Source organism: Chiloscyllium plagiosum, unplaced genomic scaffold (genome assembly GCF_037043375.1).
Source record: "Chiloscyllium plagiosum isolate Xiang-an unplaced genomic scaffold, Cpla_swu_hap1 HiC_scaffold_5, whole genome shotgun sequence".
NCBI lineage: Eukaryota > Metazoa > Chordata > Chondrichthyes > Orectolobiformes > Hemiscylliidae > Chiloscyllium > Chiloscyllium plagiosum.
In genome coordinates this window covers 22,273,145-22,290,488 of record NW_028270143.1, presented here as the reverse complement: position 1 = coordinate 22,290,488, position 17,344 = coordinate 22,273,145, and the positions used below count along the sequence as shown (strand labels likewise).

Below are 17,344 nucleotides of genomic sequence, written 5' to 3'. Positions count from 1 at the left end.
CATCACGTCTATTGACAGGCAGCATACACCAAATTATACTAAAACCATTTACCTGCACTTGGTCCATAGTCTACTCTGCCCTGGAATTTAAGTGCTCATCCAGATGCTTTTTAAATGATGTGAAAGTGCCCTGGCACTTACCTGTAACAATTCCTGGTCACATTCACTAAGGTGACGTTTTAATAGGAATTCCGATGTTGATCACATCACTAACCTGTAACAGCTCCCTGTCACACCACCAAAATAAATAATTAGTTTTCCAGTTCTGAGGTCAGCTAAAATAATAACTTAATTAATCAATAAACAGCAGAAACCTATCTAAATTCTATTTATCAGAATTTATTAAAACACCTTCCTGATTTAAAAAATAACTGCTGTTAGAATTCTGTAAAGAATTAAAGATATTATAAAATTCTCCTTACTTTTCACTTAAACAACTTTATCCATTCACATGCCTTAAAATAATAAATACCTCCACATCTCATAGACATATACATCTGCAGTTTCTCCAAAGTACCAAAACTGCCTTGTTATATCGAAATATATATTTAATATCTTAAAACTCCAAACTAGTATTCATCTCTATTTATTCTGTGGAACATAGAATAAAGGGGTGACCTTAATGAAGTGTATAAAAGCATGAGGGGCATGGATGGGATAAATGCTTGTAGTCTTTTTCCCAGGGATGAGAAGTCCAAAACTAGAGGACATAGGTTTAAGGTGAGAGGGGAAAGATTTAAGAAGGACCTGAGGGACGATGTTTTCATGCAGAGAGTTATGGGTAAATGGAATGAGCTGCAAGAGAAAGCGGTTAAGCCGGGCACAATGGTAACATTTAAAAAGCATTTGGATTAGTACTTGGTTTGGAAGGGCTTAGAGGATATGGACCAAATACAGGTAATTGGAACTAGCTGAGTGGGCACCATGGTCAGCACGGACAAGTTTGGGTAGAAGGGCCTGTTTCCAGGCTGTATTACACTATGACTCCAGATAGTAGTACCTTCAGATGGCATTCTTTGGTACAGATGTCAATTCATTCTAAGCATGTCCCAATTTTCCTGCCTTCTCTCCATATCCCTTCAACTAATTCCAATTAAAAATCTGTCTAACACCTCCTTAAATTTACTCGCTGTCCCAGCAGCCACTACACTTTGGGCTAGCACATTCCACAGAGTCACAACCCTTTGGGAGAAGTAGTTTCTCCTCAACTCGGTTTTAAATTTGCTACCCCTTATCCTGAGACTATGACCTCTCAGAGAATGCCCCACAAGAGGAAACATCTGCTCCATGTCTACTTAATCCATACCTTTTATCATCTTGAATACCTCAACTTGATCTTCCCTCATTCTTCTAAATTCCATACAGCATAGGCCAAAACTGCTCAATCTCTCCACATATGACAAAGCCCTCATCTCTGGGATCAATCTAGTGAATCTCCTCTGAACTGCTTCCAATGCCATGACATCTTTCCTCAAATAAGGGGACCAAAACTGTGCACAATACTCCAGATGCAGTCTCACCATACCCTGTCTAGTTGCAACAATACTTCCTTACCTTTATATTGGCTGCATGCTAGCTTTCTGTAATTCATAAACAAATACACTTGGATGCCCCTGCAATGGAGCACCCCAAAGTCTCTCCCCATAAAGATAACACCTTCACGTTTTCCACACCCAATTGCAAGATGTCGCAGATATTCACGTTAAACTCCATCGGCCACATTTTGGCCTAGTCTCCGAACCTATCTATATCCATTTGTAAGGTTGTTATTTCCTTATTGCAATTTATTTCCGACCTATTTTTGTGTCATCCATAGATTTGGCTATAAAGCCTCCTATCCCTGTATCCAAGTCATTATTGCAGATTGTAAATAGCCGGGGTCCCTACTAGTTATGTCTCGCCATCCAGAAAAATAAAGTTATCCCGACTCTCTATATTCTATCCACCAGTCAGTCATCTATCCAGGCTAATAAATTACCCCTAATTCCACATGATCCAACCTTGTGAACTAACCTTTTGTGTGGCACCTCATCAAATGCCCTCCGGAAATCCAATTAAATTACATCTACAGCATTCCCGTTATTCACTTTGCTTGTTACTTCTTTGAGGTTCTCTAGCAAATTAGTTGAACAAGATTTGCCCTTCATAAAACTATGGTGACTCTGATGGAAGGCATTTTGACTTTGCAAATAACTTCCTTGATCATTGATTTTAACACTCTCTCAACAACAAATGTAAAAACTAATAGGTCTATAATTTCCCACATTTTGCCCCTCTCCTTTTTTGAATAAGGGTGTTATATTACCCATTTTCCAATCCACTGGAACCTTTCCTGTGTCAAGGGAATTTTGGAATATTGTAACCAATGGATCCATTAACTCCGCTGCCACTTCCTTCAATGCTCTAGGATGTAGGCCATCAGGCCCAGGTGATTTGCCTGTCCTCAATCCTAACAGTTTCCTTAGTACCTTTCCCTATCAATGTTGGTTGTTCTAAGTTCTACCTTATCTTTTGCCTTTGACATGCCCATTCCAACAGGAATGGTACTATTGTCCTCTGCCATGAAAACTGAGGCAAAGTATTGTTTCAGCATCCCTGCCATCTCAGTCCTCCATGCTATTATCTCTTTGGTTTCATCTTAAAGGGACCAACATTCACATTAGCCACCCTCTTTCCTTTTATGTACCTTTTGCTATCCTTTTGATATTTTGTGCTAGTTTTCTTTGGTAATTAATCTTAGCTCTTTTTATTAATTTTTCAGTATCCCTTTGTTTATGTTTGAATGTTTCCTAATCTTCCATCCTGCTACAGGCCTTGGCAAAATGGTATACCTTTTGACTTTACGTTGTCCTTGACCTCCTTACTTAGCCATGAAGGTTTTTTTTAACCCCCACCCCGTTATCATCTTTCTTTGTTACTGGGATGTATTTTAGTTGTGAGGAATTGAGTAGCTGCTTAAACATCTGCCACTACTCATCCGCTGTCTACCATTTCGCCTTCCTGCCCAATACTCTTGGCCAAATCTGTCCTTCTGCCTATGTAATTTCCTCTGTTTAATTCCAGAACACTACTGTGGGACTCCACTTTAATAATACTAGTAATATCTATCCTATACCTTTAGCATTCTATATTCTTTTCAAAATACCTTTCCTTCAGTTTCAGTCTTAAGATCGGTGATACTTTTGTTTAAGAATCTGGCCCATAGATAGATGAATACAGGCCTGATTTTAACTATTCCTTGGCGACATTTATATCTTGCTTGGATTAAGTGATCCAATGATTAACTCATGATCCTATCTGAACAACATCTTCCCAACTGACATCCATTACTTAATCGCTACCACAAATACATTTCTCCTTCCTTCCCAACCATGATTGGATCAGCGATTTTAAGATCTTCAGCATTTCTGGACATCTTAACACACTGAGTGGAAAAACCTAGGTTATTTAAAATAGTTGACAATACTTTAAACTATAATGTTGTTTTCCCAAATTATAACTGGTTAAACTATTTGAATAAATGCCATGAAGACTGCAAGGACCAATCCCTGATGTTCCACTCTGCGTTAGTTGCATCTTTGCTCACTGCCTTACCCACAAGCTTACTGAGAATGCATACATTGTTCTCCAGTGCCAAAGACCATAACACCAAACCAGCACTCCGTTGGTCCTACTACCTATTACTATTACACTGATACAGTATTGTTCCAAACTAGTAGTTTCACACATGATCCCACACACCAGAAAGACTCAGCATTACGACAGTCCAACTCCCTCTCAGTCTGACCATTTCTCAACTTCTCCAGCTTTGCAAAATTCAGGTCTCTGTGACCTTTGTGCTTTTCCAAGACTTTCACGTCTCATCACGCTGTTTTCAAAGAATGAATATTATGTTTCCTGTGTTACCAAACTCAAATAACCTTGCCAACAGCCTATTACCAGATTTCTTTCCTGACTACCAGTAAGCTATAACATCTTCCCTACCATTTGTATCTGTATAATGAGTCAGTAATTGCAAAGTTTGGTTAATAGTTTTAAAACTAAACAGGAAGATTTACAATGTGAAAGCAAAGTATGCCTTGAGAGCTAATAAATAACACATACATTATTCAGTAATGAAAATTTGATTTTCTAAACTACTGCAAATCTAGTTGTATATTATGCACAGTATAAAGTGAAACTCTGCATCCAAACATAAAAAGTAACATTAAATGAGCTTCTACTTCTATTTTAGGTAGATTTTTTTCTATAATATCTATTATGTCATTGGCTCTCTGGCCACACAGTTGCTTGGGGTTTGACTTTCAAAGTTAACTCCCATTTCTTTCTGCTTCATCTACCTTTTGAGTGTGTCTTGAGAACCTCCTGGGACCCTATAGCTTATGTGGCTCCTGATGATATATTAAAAGATTAAAGTGGTACTGGAAAAGCACAGCAGGTCAGACAGCATCCAAGGAGCAGGAGAATTGATGTTTCGGGCAAAGGCCCTCCAATCAGGAATGAGGCAGCGAGCCTCGGGGGTGGAGAGATAAATTGGGAGGGGCAGCGCATGGGGAGAAGGTAGCTGAGAGTGCAATAGGTGGATGGAGGTGAAGGTGAAGGTGATAGGTTGGAGCGGAGGGTGGAGCGGATAGGTGGGAAGGAAGATTGACAGGTGAAACAGGTCATGAGGATAGTGCTGAGCTGGAAGGATGGAACTGCGGTAAGGTTGGGGAGGGGAAATGAGGAAACTGGTAAAGTTCACATTGATGCCCTGGGGTTGAAGGGTTCCGAGGCGGAATTTCTCTGACATATTTCCAAAAGTTATTTCAACACATGCAAATTTATTCTGGCACTCTTGTATCATTCTTCTTGCATATTTTGTTGCTGGCCCTATTTTCCAACCACTTACCTCTTAAAAAAATCACATTCCTTTCTTTGTGATGATCTTCAACTATGTATCTCAATGTTAAGCAAACTAAAAACTCACTCTGGTACTATTTAAAGCAAATCATTGATAGTACATGGGTGTTAGCAAGGAAATAGAAGCAACACTGTTTCAGAGATTGGAAGAATATTGTCTCTGCAGGCTGTATTCAACAACTTGCAAATCCCTTTTTGCTGCAGCATGGACAAACGTACAAATTTCGTCCAACCTGCTGTTCCATACCATTTCAGCAAACCAGTCAAGTACGCTAGCGTAAATTAAAATTGACATTGCATTTCTTAAAGAGGAGTCGCACTGCATTTTGAAAGGTTCTGGAAGTTGCATGGGAAAATAACCTGACCTGGATTAAGGCAAAAGCATGAGAATCAGCAAATTCTAAGCTTTTCAAATGCTGCATTGGAAGTCTTGGTGGCGAGGATGTCAAGAAGCAGAGGAGCCACATAAGCTATAGGGTCCCAGGAGGTTCTCAAGACACACTCAAAAGGTAGATGAAGCAGAAAGAAATGTGAGTTAACTTTGAAAGTCAAACCCCAAGCAACTGTGTGGCCAGAGAGCCAATGACATAATAGATATTATAGAAAAAAATCTACCTAAAAATAGAAGTAGAAGCTCTGACACAATTTGTTGTACTGAAAGCCACATATGTTAATACACAGAGACTGTTGGTTGCAGACAGAAAGAACAGGTACATCTTCAGCATCTGTGTCATTGTTGTGTCACCATGATCTTACCAGACCACAGGGGGCTGCACTCTCAGAGAGAAGCGACTGGTGGTGATTTAACCTGAGGGCCACCAGACCTCAGGTGAGGGAAGAGGTTGAGAAGGAGAGCCCTTCATAGTAACTTCAAACTGGTAATGGGAATTTTACCCACACTATTGGCAACGTACTGCTCTGCAAACCAACAACCAGCCAACTGAGTTAAATCGATTCCCTCTTCAGTGCCAACTCAACTTTCCAAAGTAGATGACAGCTATTCTCTGGTTCATTTCTCAGAGCAAGGACTTCACCAAACAGAACTGGTTTTCAAACATTTAAACAAAGGGGCAGTAAACTATCAGTCATCATTAATTGATGCATTGGCTACAACAATGTAAAATGAAATCAGTTTTTATATTGCATTGGAGGAAAATATTGATTGCCTGATAATTGAGTTCCAACCAGTAGAAGATGTGTTGTGGCCAATGCATCAGTTAATGATTTTGGCAAAGTTTACATTAGTTTGTTGGTCTATTTTGGTCCACTTTGAAAAAGACTTTTTCGTTCTTTTAGATCTTTTTGATTTTTCGACGTGTGAATAAAGGATCTGTACTAATGTACTTCCAGTTTTGGAAGATCAACAAACATACTGAGTTTGGGCCTTTGGAAAAAAGATCAGTTTTAGGGTTAAGCAGAGTTTTTTATAAAAGGGGCCAAACAGATTTGAACAGACCTGAATGGACCTTCTGTGGAAACAGGCGTTTATATTCTGTTAGAGGAAAATACTGTTTGTCTGATGACCAAGCTCAGATCAGTAGAAGTGTTACAAGCTTTTCAGTGACTGTTTTGTGCCTGATTCTTCTCCTATTCTCCACACCTACTCACACACCATGATTGCGAGCAGTTGGGTGCAAACGTGACAGGTGGTTATTAACCATTCTGAATTTTTTAAACTGATTAATTAAGCAAAGTGACAGTTTTTCCAACAGTCAACAGAACTCTACAGGTTCCAGAAACTCATGCAAGATTCAATTCAATTTCTTTGGCCAATATATCTGAATCACATTCTGTGCTTTGCATTTCCTTAATGTAAACTTTGCCAAATTCACTGCAGTTTAACAAACTCAGGGATTCTAAAAGACTCCGTGAGCTCAATTTTAATGCTATTTGCTGAGTTGGAAGAGATGATTAAACCTTTGCAAATCTATTACTGCTTGCTACCTGAAAACCAAAAATATCCTTTATCTGAAAAACAGTTGGTCCTGAAGTATACAGGATATAGCGGAATAAATTACTCTGACAGCAATATGTGGGACCTAATGATGCCATTGTGATACATGTGTGTAGTTACTGACTATAGCTCAAGGAGCTTCAACTCAGAGTGAATGAGTTGAAGTCTGATCTACAGACAGTGATGCCTCAATGTTGGAGACTTTTACCTGGATACTTTGTTCCAGAAGGCAGTAACACCATTTAGGCTAGGGTGTTATGATTTGATGAATGGTCAGGAACAGGTCTGAGGCTGGTAAGGGGACTGAGAATGTATTGTTACGACTTGAGGTAAACCCCATCTGCTAATTTAAACCAGTGACACAGAAAAGATTTACCCCATGCTATAATCTATTAAATTTCAAGAGGCAAAGAACTATCCCAGGGGTCACTATTTAAAGTAAAAAATAGCAATTTTATTCTTTAAATCCAACAGGGAATATTAAAACCAACAACTATTTACAACTCCTTTCTCTTAAACCTATCTTTTACCTCCCACTCTACAATACTAGTCCAATAAAAAAAATCACGATTAAGATTTACCAAAAGAAAATCAACTTTCAAAAGCTGTCGACTTCTCTTTGTATCTTCCTCTGCAGAGTTTCTTTCACTTCCTCACAGATTACAAGTGGAGGTGAGCTTTTCTGGGTGTTTGGTTTCAGTTAAGAGAGGTTCGACAACCATATCGTATGAATAAACTCTTGCTTCAGGTACTGAAACTTTAAAGGATCTGCATAAATTGATATTTTTATTGCCCTTTAGTAGTAATGTATTTTGTTAACAACATTTTTTTTGAAAACCATTTTTTTAGATATACTAATGTCACAAGAGGCGTCCTACTTCTATAGTGTGTAGTGGGTGAATGGTCATGAAGGGCAATTGAGTTGCTAGGAAGGCATACCAGGACAAGGGGAAATGAGGATGACATGGGCAGCATTTAGAGGAAAATACAGGAGCTGGGTTCCTGCCTCAAATCTTAAAGGTTTGTGTCAATTTTACTTGATATAAATCTGATTTGATGTCTCTATTTAAGAAGCCCAAAATCCCAAATGCTGTGCTATTCACTCTCACAAATGGACCTATCATTTTCAATGATCAATGCACATACACTCCTACCTCTTTCTGCACATTCTTTAGAATGGTGTGTTAGGTCTACATTGTCGGACCTCTTGGGTGGAGTTCTCTGTATTCGTCACTAGTGAGACACGGCAGAATGTGACTCTGAGTGAAGGACCAAACAGACAGTAGACGACAAGCAAACTTTGCAACTGCCAAACAGGTCTGAGATGCTCTCAAGGAAGAAAGTATAGTCTGTAAGATGGGTCAGCAGGCTGGCCACAGCACTATGGTACAGAAAGTCATTCAAGCAGGGAGAACAAAAAAAGAATGTAGTGGCAATAGGAGACAGTGTTGCGAGGGAGATTGACACAGTTTTCTGCAATAAACAGCAGGAGTCAAGAAAACAAGAACAACACCGGGGCTCGAGAAGAAATATGGATGGGAGGGTGAAGATTCAGTTGTCATAGTCCATTCAGTTACCAACAATATAGGGTAGACAAAGAAAGAGGGTGTGCAGTGTCACTATGAGGAATTAAAAACAGCGAATCAGACCCTTAAAACTATTCAATGTTCAAATATGCTCTGCTCAAATTGGCATATGGCAAATCAACAAGTACGACATAATAGCCATTAATCAGTCATAGCTATAGGATGACATTGGACCTGAACATTGAAGAACACTGACAATTATGAGGAAGAGGAAGCAGATAAAGGTGAAGGAATGACTCTTGATTCAAGATGATATTTTGACAATAGAGAGAATTACTCCAGTTCAGGAAATCAGATTGTAGAAACACATTGGGTAAAGGTGAGGAACGATAAAGACAAGGTCGTTGCCCTGAAAAACATGTATACCGTTTTGGATACTGTTGAAGGGAACAACTTACCGGGGGTATGCAATAGGCACAGACCCTGTCCCTATTGCACAGAAGGGAAGGAGGGAAAGGAGAGTGTTAGCAATTGGGGACTCAATAGTTAGAGGCTCAGATAGAAGGTTTGTTGGGAGCGAACGAGATTCACGGTTGGTGTGTTGCCTCCCAGGTGCCAGGGTCTGTGATGTCTCTGATCGTATCTTTGGGGTCCTGAAGGGAGAGGGTGACCAGCCTCAAGTCGTTGTCCATGTAGGTACCAACAACATAGGTAGAAAGAGGGATAGGGATGTAAGGCAGGATTTCAGGGAGGTACGGTGGAAGCTTAGAGCTAGAACAAACAGAGTTGTTATCTCTGGTTTGTTACCCGTACCACGTGATAGCAAGGCAAGGAATAGGGAGAGATATCAGCTGAACATGTGGCTTCAAGGATGATGCAGGAGGGAGGGGTTCAGGTTCTTGGATAATTGAGGCTCATTCTGGGGAAGATAGGACTTGTACAAACAGGATGGTCTTCACTTGAACCAGAAGGGTACTAATATCATGGGTGAGAAATTTGCTGGTGCTATTCGGGTGGGTTTAAACTAGCTCAGCAGGGGGATAGGAACTGGAGGTGTGGTTGCAGTGCACAGGAGGATGAGCGTAGAAAGGACAGGGACAGGATTTCAGGGCACAGGAATGTGCTGGCAGACAGCAAAGTGGTTTGAAGTGTGTCTACTTCAACGCCAGAAGTATCCAAAATAAGGTAGGTGAGCTTGCAGCATGGATAGGTACCTGGTACTTCGATGTTGTGGCCATTTCGGAGAGATGGATAGAGCAGGGTGAGGAATGGATGTTGTAGGTTCCAAGGTTTAGATCTTTCATTAAGAACAGGCAAGGCAGTAAAAGAGGGGGAGGTGTGACCTTGTTAGTCAAGGATAGTGTAATGGTGGCTGAAAGAACTTTTGATGAGGACTCGTCTACTGAGGTAGTGTGGGCTGAGGTTAGAAACAGTAGAGGAGAGGTTACACTGCTTTTTGGAGTTTTTTATAGGCCACCGCAGAGTTCCAGGGAGGTGGAAGAGAGGATTAGCAAAATTATTCTGGGTTGGAGTGAAAGGAACAGGGTGGTCATTATGGAGGTCTTTAACTTCCCCAGCATTAACTGGAAATACTATAACTCTAGTATGTCGGATGGACCAGTTTTTGTACAATGTGTACAGGAGGGTTTCCTGACACAGTATGTCGAAGGGCCGACAAGAGGGGAGGCCACACTGGATCTGGTGCTTGGTAATGAACCAGGCCAGGTGTTTGATTTAGTTGTAGGTGAGCGCTTTGGAGAGAGTGACCATAATTTAGTTATGCTTAGTTTAGTGATGGAAAGGGATAGGTACAAGCCACAGGTCAAGAGTTATCGGTGGGGTAAGGGCAATTATAATGCGATTAGGCAAGAATTAGGATGCATAGAATGGGATAGCAAAATGCAGGGGATGCAGACAATGGAAATGTGAAGCTGGTTTAAGGAATAGATATTGCATGTCCTTGATTGGTATGTTCCTGTCAGGCAGGGAGGAAGTGATAAGGTAAGGGAACTGTGGTTTACTACAGAAATTGCATCTCTTGTTAAGAAGGAGGAGGCTTATGTGTTGATGAGGCAAGATGGTTCAGATGAGACGATGGAGAGTTACAGATCAGCTATGAAGCATTTAAAGAGAGAGTTAAGGAGAGCAAAGAGGGGACACGAGCTGTCTTTAGCAAATAGAATAAAGGAGAGCCCTAAAGCTTTCTCTCGGTATGTGAGGAATAAAAGGATGATTAGGGTAGGAATAGGGCCAGTCAAAGACAAAAGTGGGAAGTTGAGTGTGGGCCCTGTGGAGATCGGAGAGCTGCTAAACGAACATTTCTCATCGGTTTTCACTCAGGAAAAGGAGATTATTGTAGAGGAGAAGAATAAGGTACGAGATATTAGACTAGAAAGGATAGAGGTTAGTTACGAACAGGTGTTATCAATTCTAGAAGGAGTGAAAGTAGACAAGACAGCTGGGCTGGATGGGATTTATCCGAGGATTCTCTGGGAAGCTAAGGAGGAGATAGCAGAGCCCTTGGAGCAGATTTATAACAGTTTGATTTCAGATAGTCAACATGGTTTTGTCATGGGCAGGTCGTGTCTCACAAACCTCATTGAGTTTTTTGAGAAGGTGACCAAGCATGTAGATGAGGGTAGGGCAATTGATGTGGTATACATGGACTTCAGTGAAGCCTTTGATAAGGTTCCACATGGTAGGCTGTTGGAGAAAATGCAGAGGCATGGAATTGAGGGTGACTTAGCAGTTTGGATTAGAAACTGGCTTTCTGAAAGAAGGCAGCGAGTGGTGGACGATGGAAAATATTCAGCCTGGAGTCCGGTTACTAGTGGTGTGCCACAAGGATCTGTTTTGAGACCACTGCGGTTTGTCATTTTTATAAATTACTTAAGACGCAGACATGGGTGGATGGATTAGTAAATTTGCAGATGACACTAAAGTCAGTGGAGTAGTGGACAGTTTGGAAGAATATTACAGGTTGCAGGGGAACTTGGATAAACTGCAGAATTGGGCTGAAAGGTGGCAAATGGAGTTCAATGCAACTAAATGTGAGGTGAAGCACTTTAGGAAGAATAACAGGAAGGCCGAGATTACTGGATCAACAGAAAGATTCTTGGCAGTGTGAATGTGCAGAGGGATCTTGGAGTCCATGTACGTAGATCCCTGAAAGTTGCCACCCAGGTGGATAGTGCTGTTAAGAAGGCATACGGTGTGTTAGGTTTCACTCGTAGAGGGATTGAGTTCCAGAACCGCAATATGAAGCTGCAACTATACAAAATGCTGGTGCAGCCACACTTGGAATATTGTGTACAGTTCTGGTCCCCATATTTCGGGACGGACGTGGAAGCATTGGAAAAGATGCAGAGGAGATTTACCAGGATGTTGCCTGGTCTGGAGGGAAGGTCTTATGAGGAAAGGCTGAGAGATGTGGGTCTGTTCTCATTGGAAAGAAGAAGGCTAAGAGGGGATTTGATAGAGACATACGAACGATCAGAGGATTAGATAGGGTAGACAGTGAAAGTCTTATTCCTAGGATGATGACGTCAGCTTGTACAAGAGGGCATAACTACAAATTGAGGGGTGATAGATTTAAGACAGATGTCAGAGGCAAGTTCTTTACACAGAGAGTGCTAAGGGCATGGAATGCCCTACCTGCTAATGTAGTCAACTCAGTCACATCTATGTTCTATGTTCTAATGATAATTGCTATATCCTACGACAAATTGTCAAGGGGTTTTAATCTATATCTGGACTGGCTCTACTCTTTCACTTGCTGTCATATTTCCTGTAATATCTTTGGACTCACCCTAATTTAACCTGCAAGTATTTTTTGCTCTCCTAATTGTTTTTTCTCAAGATCCTCCAGCATTTTTTATGTTCCATGATGGCCTCCCTTTGCATCTGCTAAAATCCTCTTTTGCTTCTTTATCCAGTCCTAAGTATTCCTAACATGCCAGATTTTCTGGCTTGTTCCTCCTGTTTGAGGAGAGAAGCTGAATTGTGTTATGGTAGAGATGGAAGGAGATGGTATTTGTGATGGAAAAGATGGGGTCATAAGCTCATCCAGGAATGCATTAATTTTCAATTTCTCATCCTAGATTTATAGAGTAATAGAGATGTACAGCACGGAAACAACCTTTCGGTCCAACTCGTCCATGCTGACCAGACATCCCAACCCAACCTAGTCCCACCTGCCAGCACCCGGCCCATATCCTTCTAAAACCTTCATATTTATATACCCATCCAGATGCCTTTTAAATGTTGCAATTGTACTAGCCTCCACCACTTCCACTGGCAGCTCATTTCATACATGTACCACCCTCTGCGTGAAAAGGTTACCCGTTAGGTCTCTTTTATATCTTTCCCCTCTCACCCTAAACCTATACCCTCTAGTTCTGGACTCCCCCACCCCAGGGAAAAAGACTTTGTCTATTTACCCTATACATGGCCCTCATGATTTTATAAACCTCTATAAGGTCACCCCTCAGCCTCCGACGCTCCAGGGAAAACAGCCCTAGCCTAATCAACCTCTGCCTATAGCTCAAATCCTCCAACCTTGGCAACATCCTTGTAAATCATTTCTGAACCCTTTCAAGTTTCACAACATCTTTCTGATAGGAAGGAGACAAGAATATTCCAAAAGTGGCCTAACTAATGTTTTGTACAGCTGCAATATGACCTCCCAACTCCTGTACTCAGTACTCTGACCAGTAAAGGAAAACATACCAAACGCCTTATTCACTATCCTATCTACCCATGACTCTACTTTCAAGGAGCTGTGAATCTGCACTCCAAGGTCCCTTTGTTCAGCAACACACCCTTCAAATCTTTTGAAGATGTTTCCCCTTCCTATCTTACTAATCCCTAGTACTACAAATTTCCAGTTTTCCACGTATTTAGTTCTGCACTCTTCTGCATTTTAATCAGTTTTGCCCTGACTGCTGTGTCTTAACTCTGAAATTACCGCTACTTCTTTAAGGCATTCCTCAAATCCTTTTGAGAATCTTTTCTAATAATACCTTTTTTTGTTAACTTATTTAATACTATAATCCTATCAAGAGCTTTGGGATGCTTTACTAATTTACAAATCACACGACACCAGGTTATAGTCCAACAGGTTAAGTTGGAAGCTCTAGCTTTCGAAGCGCCGCTCCTTCATCAGGTGGTTGGAAGCTAGTGCTTCCAATTAAACCTGTTAGACCATAACCTGGTGTTGTGTGAGTTGTGACTTTGTACACCCCAGTCCAACTCCAGCATCTCCAAATCATGATTACTAATTTACATATGCTTTACAAATGTAAGTTGTTGTTGTTGATTGTCATACAAAGTGGAAAACATTTCACAATTGTAGAAGATGGGTTGAATCACATGGTGATAAAAAAATCTTAATGCTGAAATAATAGTTCTAAAATTATGCTGATTTGAGTAGCAAAAATTATGCTAAAACACCCAACTAACAGGTTTGAATCTTGCACAAACTAACAAAGTGATCTGTGTTTTCTGATACTAGATAATTGTCAGAACCTTATTGAGACAGGTTTAGACAGTGGTTTCTTAGCTGTTAAAGCTTAGAACAACCCAGGCTTGGGTTTGTTCAATTACCAGGATTTTTAACATGACAGGAAACATCGGACCACCATTATGATAGGGAGCCTGTAGTTAAGGCACATAATTTCACAAACAATTTAAAGAGTTGCACTGCACTTTCTGACCCTGTTCCTGATCTTCACGCTCACTGACTAGAAATGACCTTTTTTGAAAAAAAAAGGAAGTCAATATAAACAAATGCTACAGCAAACTTTGTTTTAACCGGCACCCTGTCAACCAGCACTTTTCATGAATTGGCAAAAATTATATATCTCAAATACTGCAATCTCCGAATAATTTATGCTCTAAGGAAAAAAATCATAGTTATGTGTAATCCTGCGAATTACATTTCTATTATCTCCATTGATTTTAGGGGGTCTGTGAATGTGTTACATGGAGTTTTTGAGGGATATTGTTGTCTTGAAGGTCAGTGGTTACTGCAGTTATGCATAACTCTTGATTATCCAGAATATTTGATCAGCCCTGGTCCCACAGGTATCGGTTAATGAAAAAAGTTTGCTATGTTTAATTAAAAAAATGGTTGAAAACTAGTTTATAATAGCAAGCTATGAGAAAATAAAAAAAAATTCTGCAGATTATATGGGTTCCTGTAACATGGTACAAACATGGGGTTAGACAGAACAGGTTAAAACCCATGTCTATCTTGAAGCAATATACAATTACTACTCACATGGGATTTGGTGCAGTCATTTACATTTTAACCTACTGTGAAGATGATCAGCAAAAGAAGTTACAGTTATCAAAACTGGTCGCAAGACTGCAGGGGGTGTACTTACGCACAAAGTATGACACCAGTGCCCCAGGAATGTAGCGCCCAATAACTGCACAAAATGTACAGAGACTGCAAACAAGGAGACAAAACTAGGAGTGGTGGGGGTGGGAGGAAAATAAGAAAAGTCATCAAACTGTTTTGTGAAGCAAACTGCAAGAGAAAAGGATATTTGAATAAACATGAATAATTGAGCATTACACTGTTCATGTATTTAATTATACTGTTTTTCTATAGAACCTGGGATTGAATCAAAGCAATTTCAATACAGCTTTCAGGTGGATAGCAGGTGACTGATAAAAATAATTTTGAAATTCAACCATTATTTGCCAACTTTATTGTCAAGCACAGCAAAAAAATGCTTGTGAATGTGCACTGCGTTCATGCACTTACGTGTATGTATCAAACTCTATCAATGAATAGATAATCAGCCAAACATTCTTGTTTATTTTCTAGTGTTTTTTTTAAAAAGGTGCATAGAAAAATAGCTAACAATTAAGTAATTAAAAGCAATGCAAGTAAATATATGCTCTTAAAATACTGAGGTAGTTGGTTAGCTCGCCGAGCTGCTGGGTTAGCGTGCACACATTTCATTACCCTGTTGGATAATGTCATCAGTGCGATTTCCGTGAAGTGCTGTTGTTCTGTCCCACTTGGTTTTTATGTGAGTGGCTAGTTTTCCCCTCTCTTTACCTGATGTAGCGCTTGTTGTATTGTTGCAAGGGATTTATATATCATATTTATCCTACATGTTGTGGGTATGGGGTCCTTTGCCCTGGTAAGTATTTGGCGTAGTGTGGCTGTTCGTTGGCATGCTACAGTAATACCTAGTGGTCGTAACAACCTTGTGGTTAATTCTGATATGTTCTTCACAGAAGGTGACCAGTGAGTTGGTAGTTACAACGTCTTCCTGGCATGTCTTCTTGGCCACAAATTAGCTTGGCAAGCTAACCAACTACCTCAGCCACAAACCGAGCTACAGATTTTCGCAAAAACGTTAAAATACTATGCAGCTGGAAAACAAAATCTAATCTTGTTAGATTATTGCTTTGCATCTTCTCTAGAATCCTGAGCTTTCCGATGGTTATTTATAGTAGCCAATGTTACACTGCAACCGTCCAACCTCTGGTTTTTACATGAGAGTGAAAGTGGGGGTGGGAGTGGGGTGAAACTTCAGGCCTGGTCAAAGCTTTATTATATTTCATGCCAGAGCCTTATTTGCTTCAATTGAAAATGGAATCATTGTCAATCAGATGTCTAACAAAATCATAAAAACAGAGTAAAATAGTGTGTTTGCCTGCATCAAGTAATATAGATAAACTTACTAGAAAACGCTTTTAAAAGGACTCCTTTCTCCCCACCAGATTTTAATCAACCAGGGCACCTCAGATGTCCTGTTAAGATGATGACCAACATTCCCCCATCATTTCTTTTCAGTGACTAAACCACTAAGGTCTGCATACAGAAGTCAATGCGTCAACATATCACCTTTGTGGTACATCTGAGCAGTTGTGCAGACACGTAGCTTAGATGATTACAGCTCCTTTAATGATGGGGAATTGGTTGAAAGCACTGCTTATCATATCAATCTTACTTTGTGTGGTTGGCTGAATTGTCAACCCTCACACCCAGTCCCATCTGTCACTTCTCAGAAGGGGAACTCCTTCATCAAAGCAGCAATATTTTTTTTTAAATGACCTTTGACACAAACAAAAGAAGCAAACAGCAATTGTTTTACATTATCGTCCATATTCAAAGCACAAAACAGTCTGTTATTTACCGCACCTTGCTCATGATGAAGATTAATAAAGTTCAACCAGAATAAGCAACCATCTTTTATTCCCCAGTCTGCTGCTGTGGGCAATTTTCCCCACTGATGCTGGCAGGCACATCATTTTAATCTGTTTTGTTAGACATCTGACTAGCAACATTTCAATTTTCAACTATTCCCCATCACTTCATCCAATTTTTAAAAAAATATTTTAGGTTATCTCATACTGATTGTTATTTCATACCTTCTAAACTTTGTAACTGGTAAATCAGAAAGATCATTTGCCATCCCATGGATTTTTTTTCTGGCAAAGCACAACTGTCTCTATTATGAGCTTTGCACATTGCAGAGTTGTATTTTCTTACCTTCCCAGGGTTTTGCTTTTTGAAATGGGACATCTCTTCAAAAAACATAGTACAACTCATCAATGACTCTGTGATGCACTGGCTGAGTTTTGGAGCGTTTTCCTGTTTCATTTCAGTCACTTTACAGCTAAATAAAACAGAAGTTCAACGTTACTTTAAAACATTGAAAGGCAGAAGTGGATAATTTTTTCTTAAGCAGGGAGTGAAAGATTCTCAGGGATAGATGGGAATGTGGACTTGAAGTTACACCATCAGGTCAGTCATGATCGTATTCAATGGCACAGCAGGCTCAAGGGATGAATGAACAGGGATCCCAGCACTGATCTCTGTGGAACACCACTGGTCATAGATCACCAGTGAGAAAAACACTATTCCACACTACCCTGTCTTCTTGTGACTAAGCAGGTTCTGTACTCACCTTACCAGCTCACTGTGGATACATGCGCC

At 40.2% G+C, this 17,344-nt stretch overlaps 1 protein-coding gene across 2 annotated transcripts in view; it reads right to left on the bottom strand.

Annotated features, from left to right (window-relative positions):
- Positions 1-17,344, bottom strand: part of retreg1 (reticulophagy regulator 1) — an 85,588-nt gene that overhangs the window by 13,140 nt on the left and 55,104 nt on the right. For both annotated transcript variants that reach the window (XM_087987036.1, XM_043689682.2), the window contains exons 4-5: positions 16,898-17,024; positions 14,769-14,853 (exon numbers count right to left, since the gene is read on the bottom strand). In XM_087987036.1, coding sequence (XP_087843162.1) covers positions 14,769-14,853; positions 16,898-17,024 — 212 coding nt within the window. The remainder of the gene's footprint in view (positions 1-14,768; positions 14,854-16,897; positions 17,025-17,344) is intronic.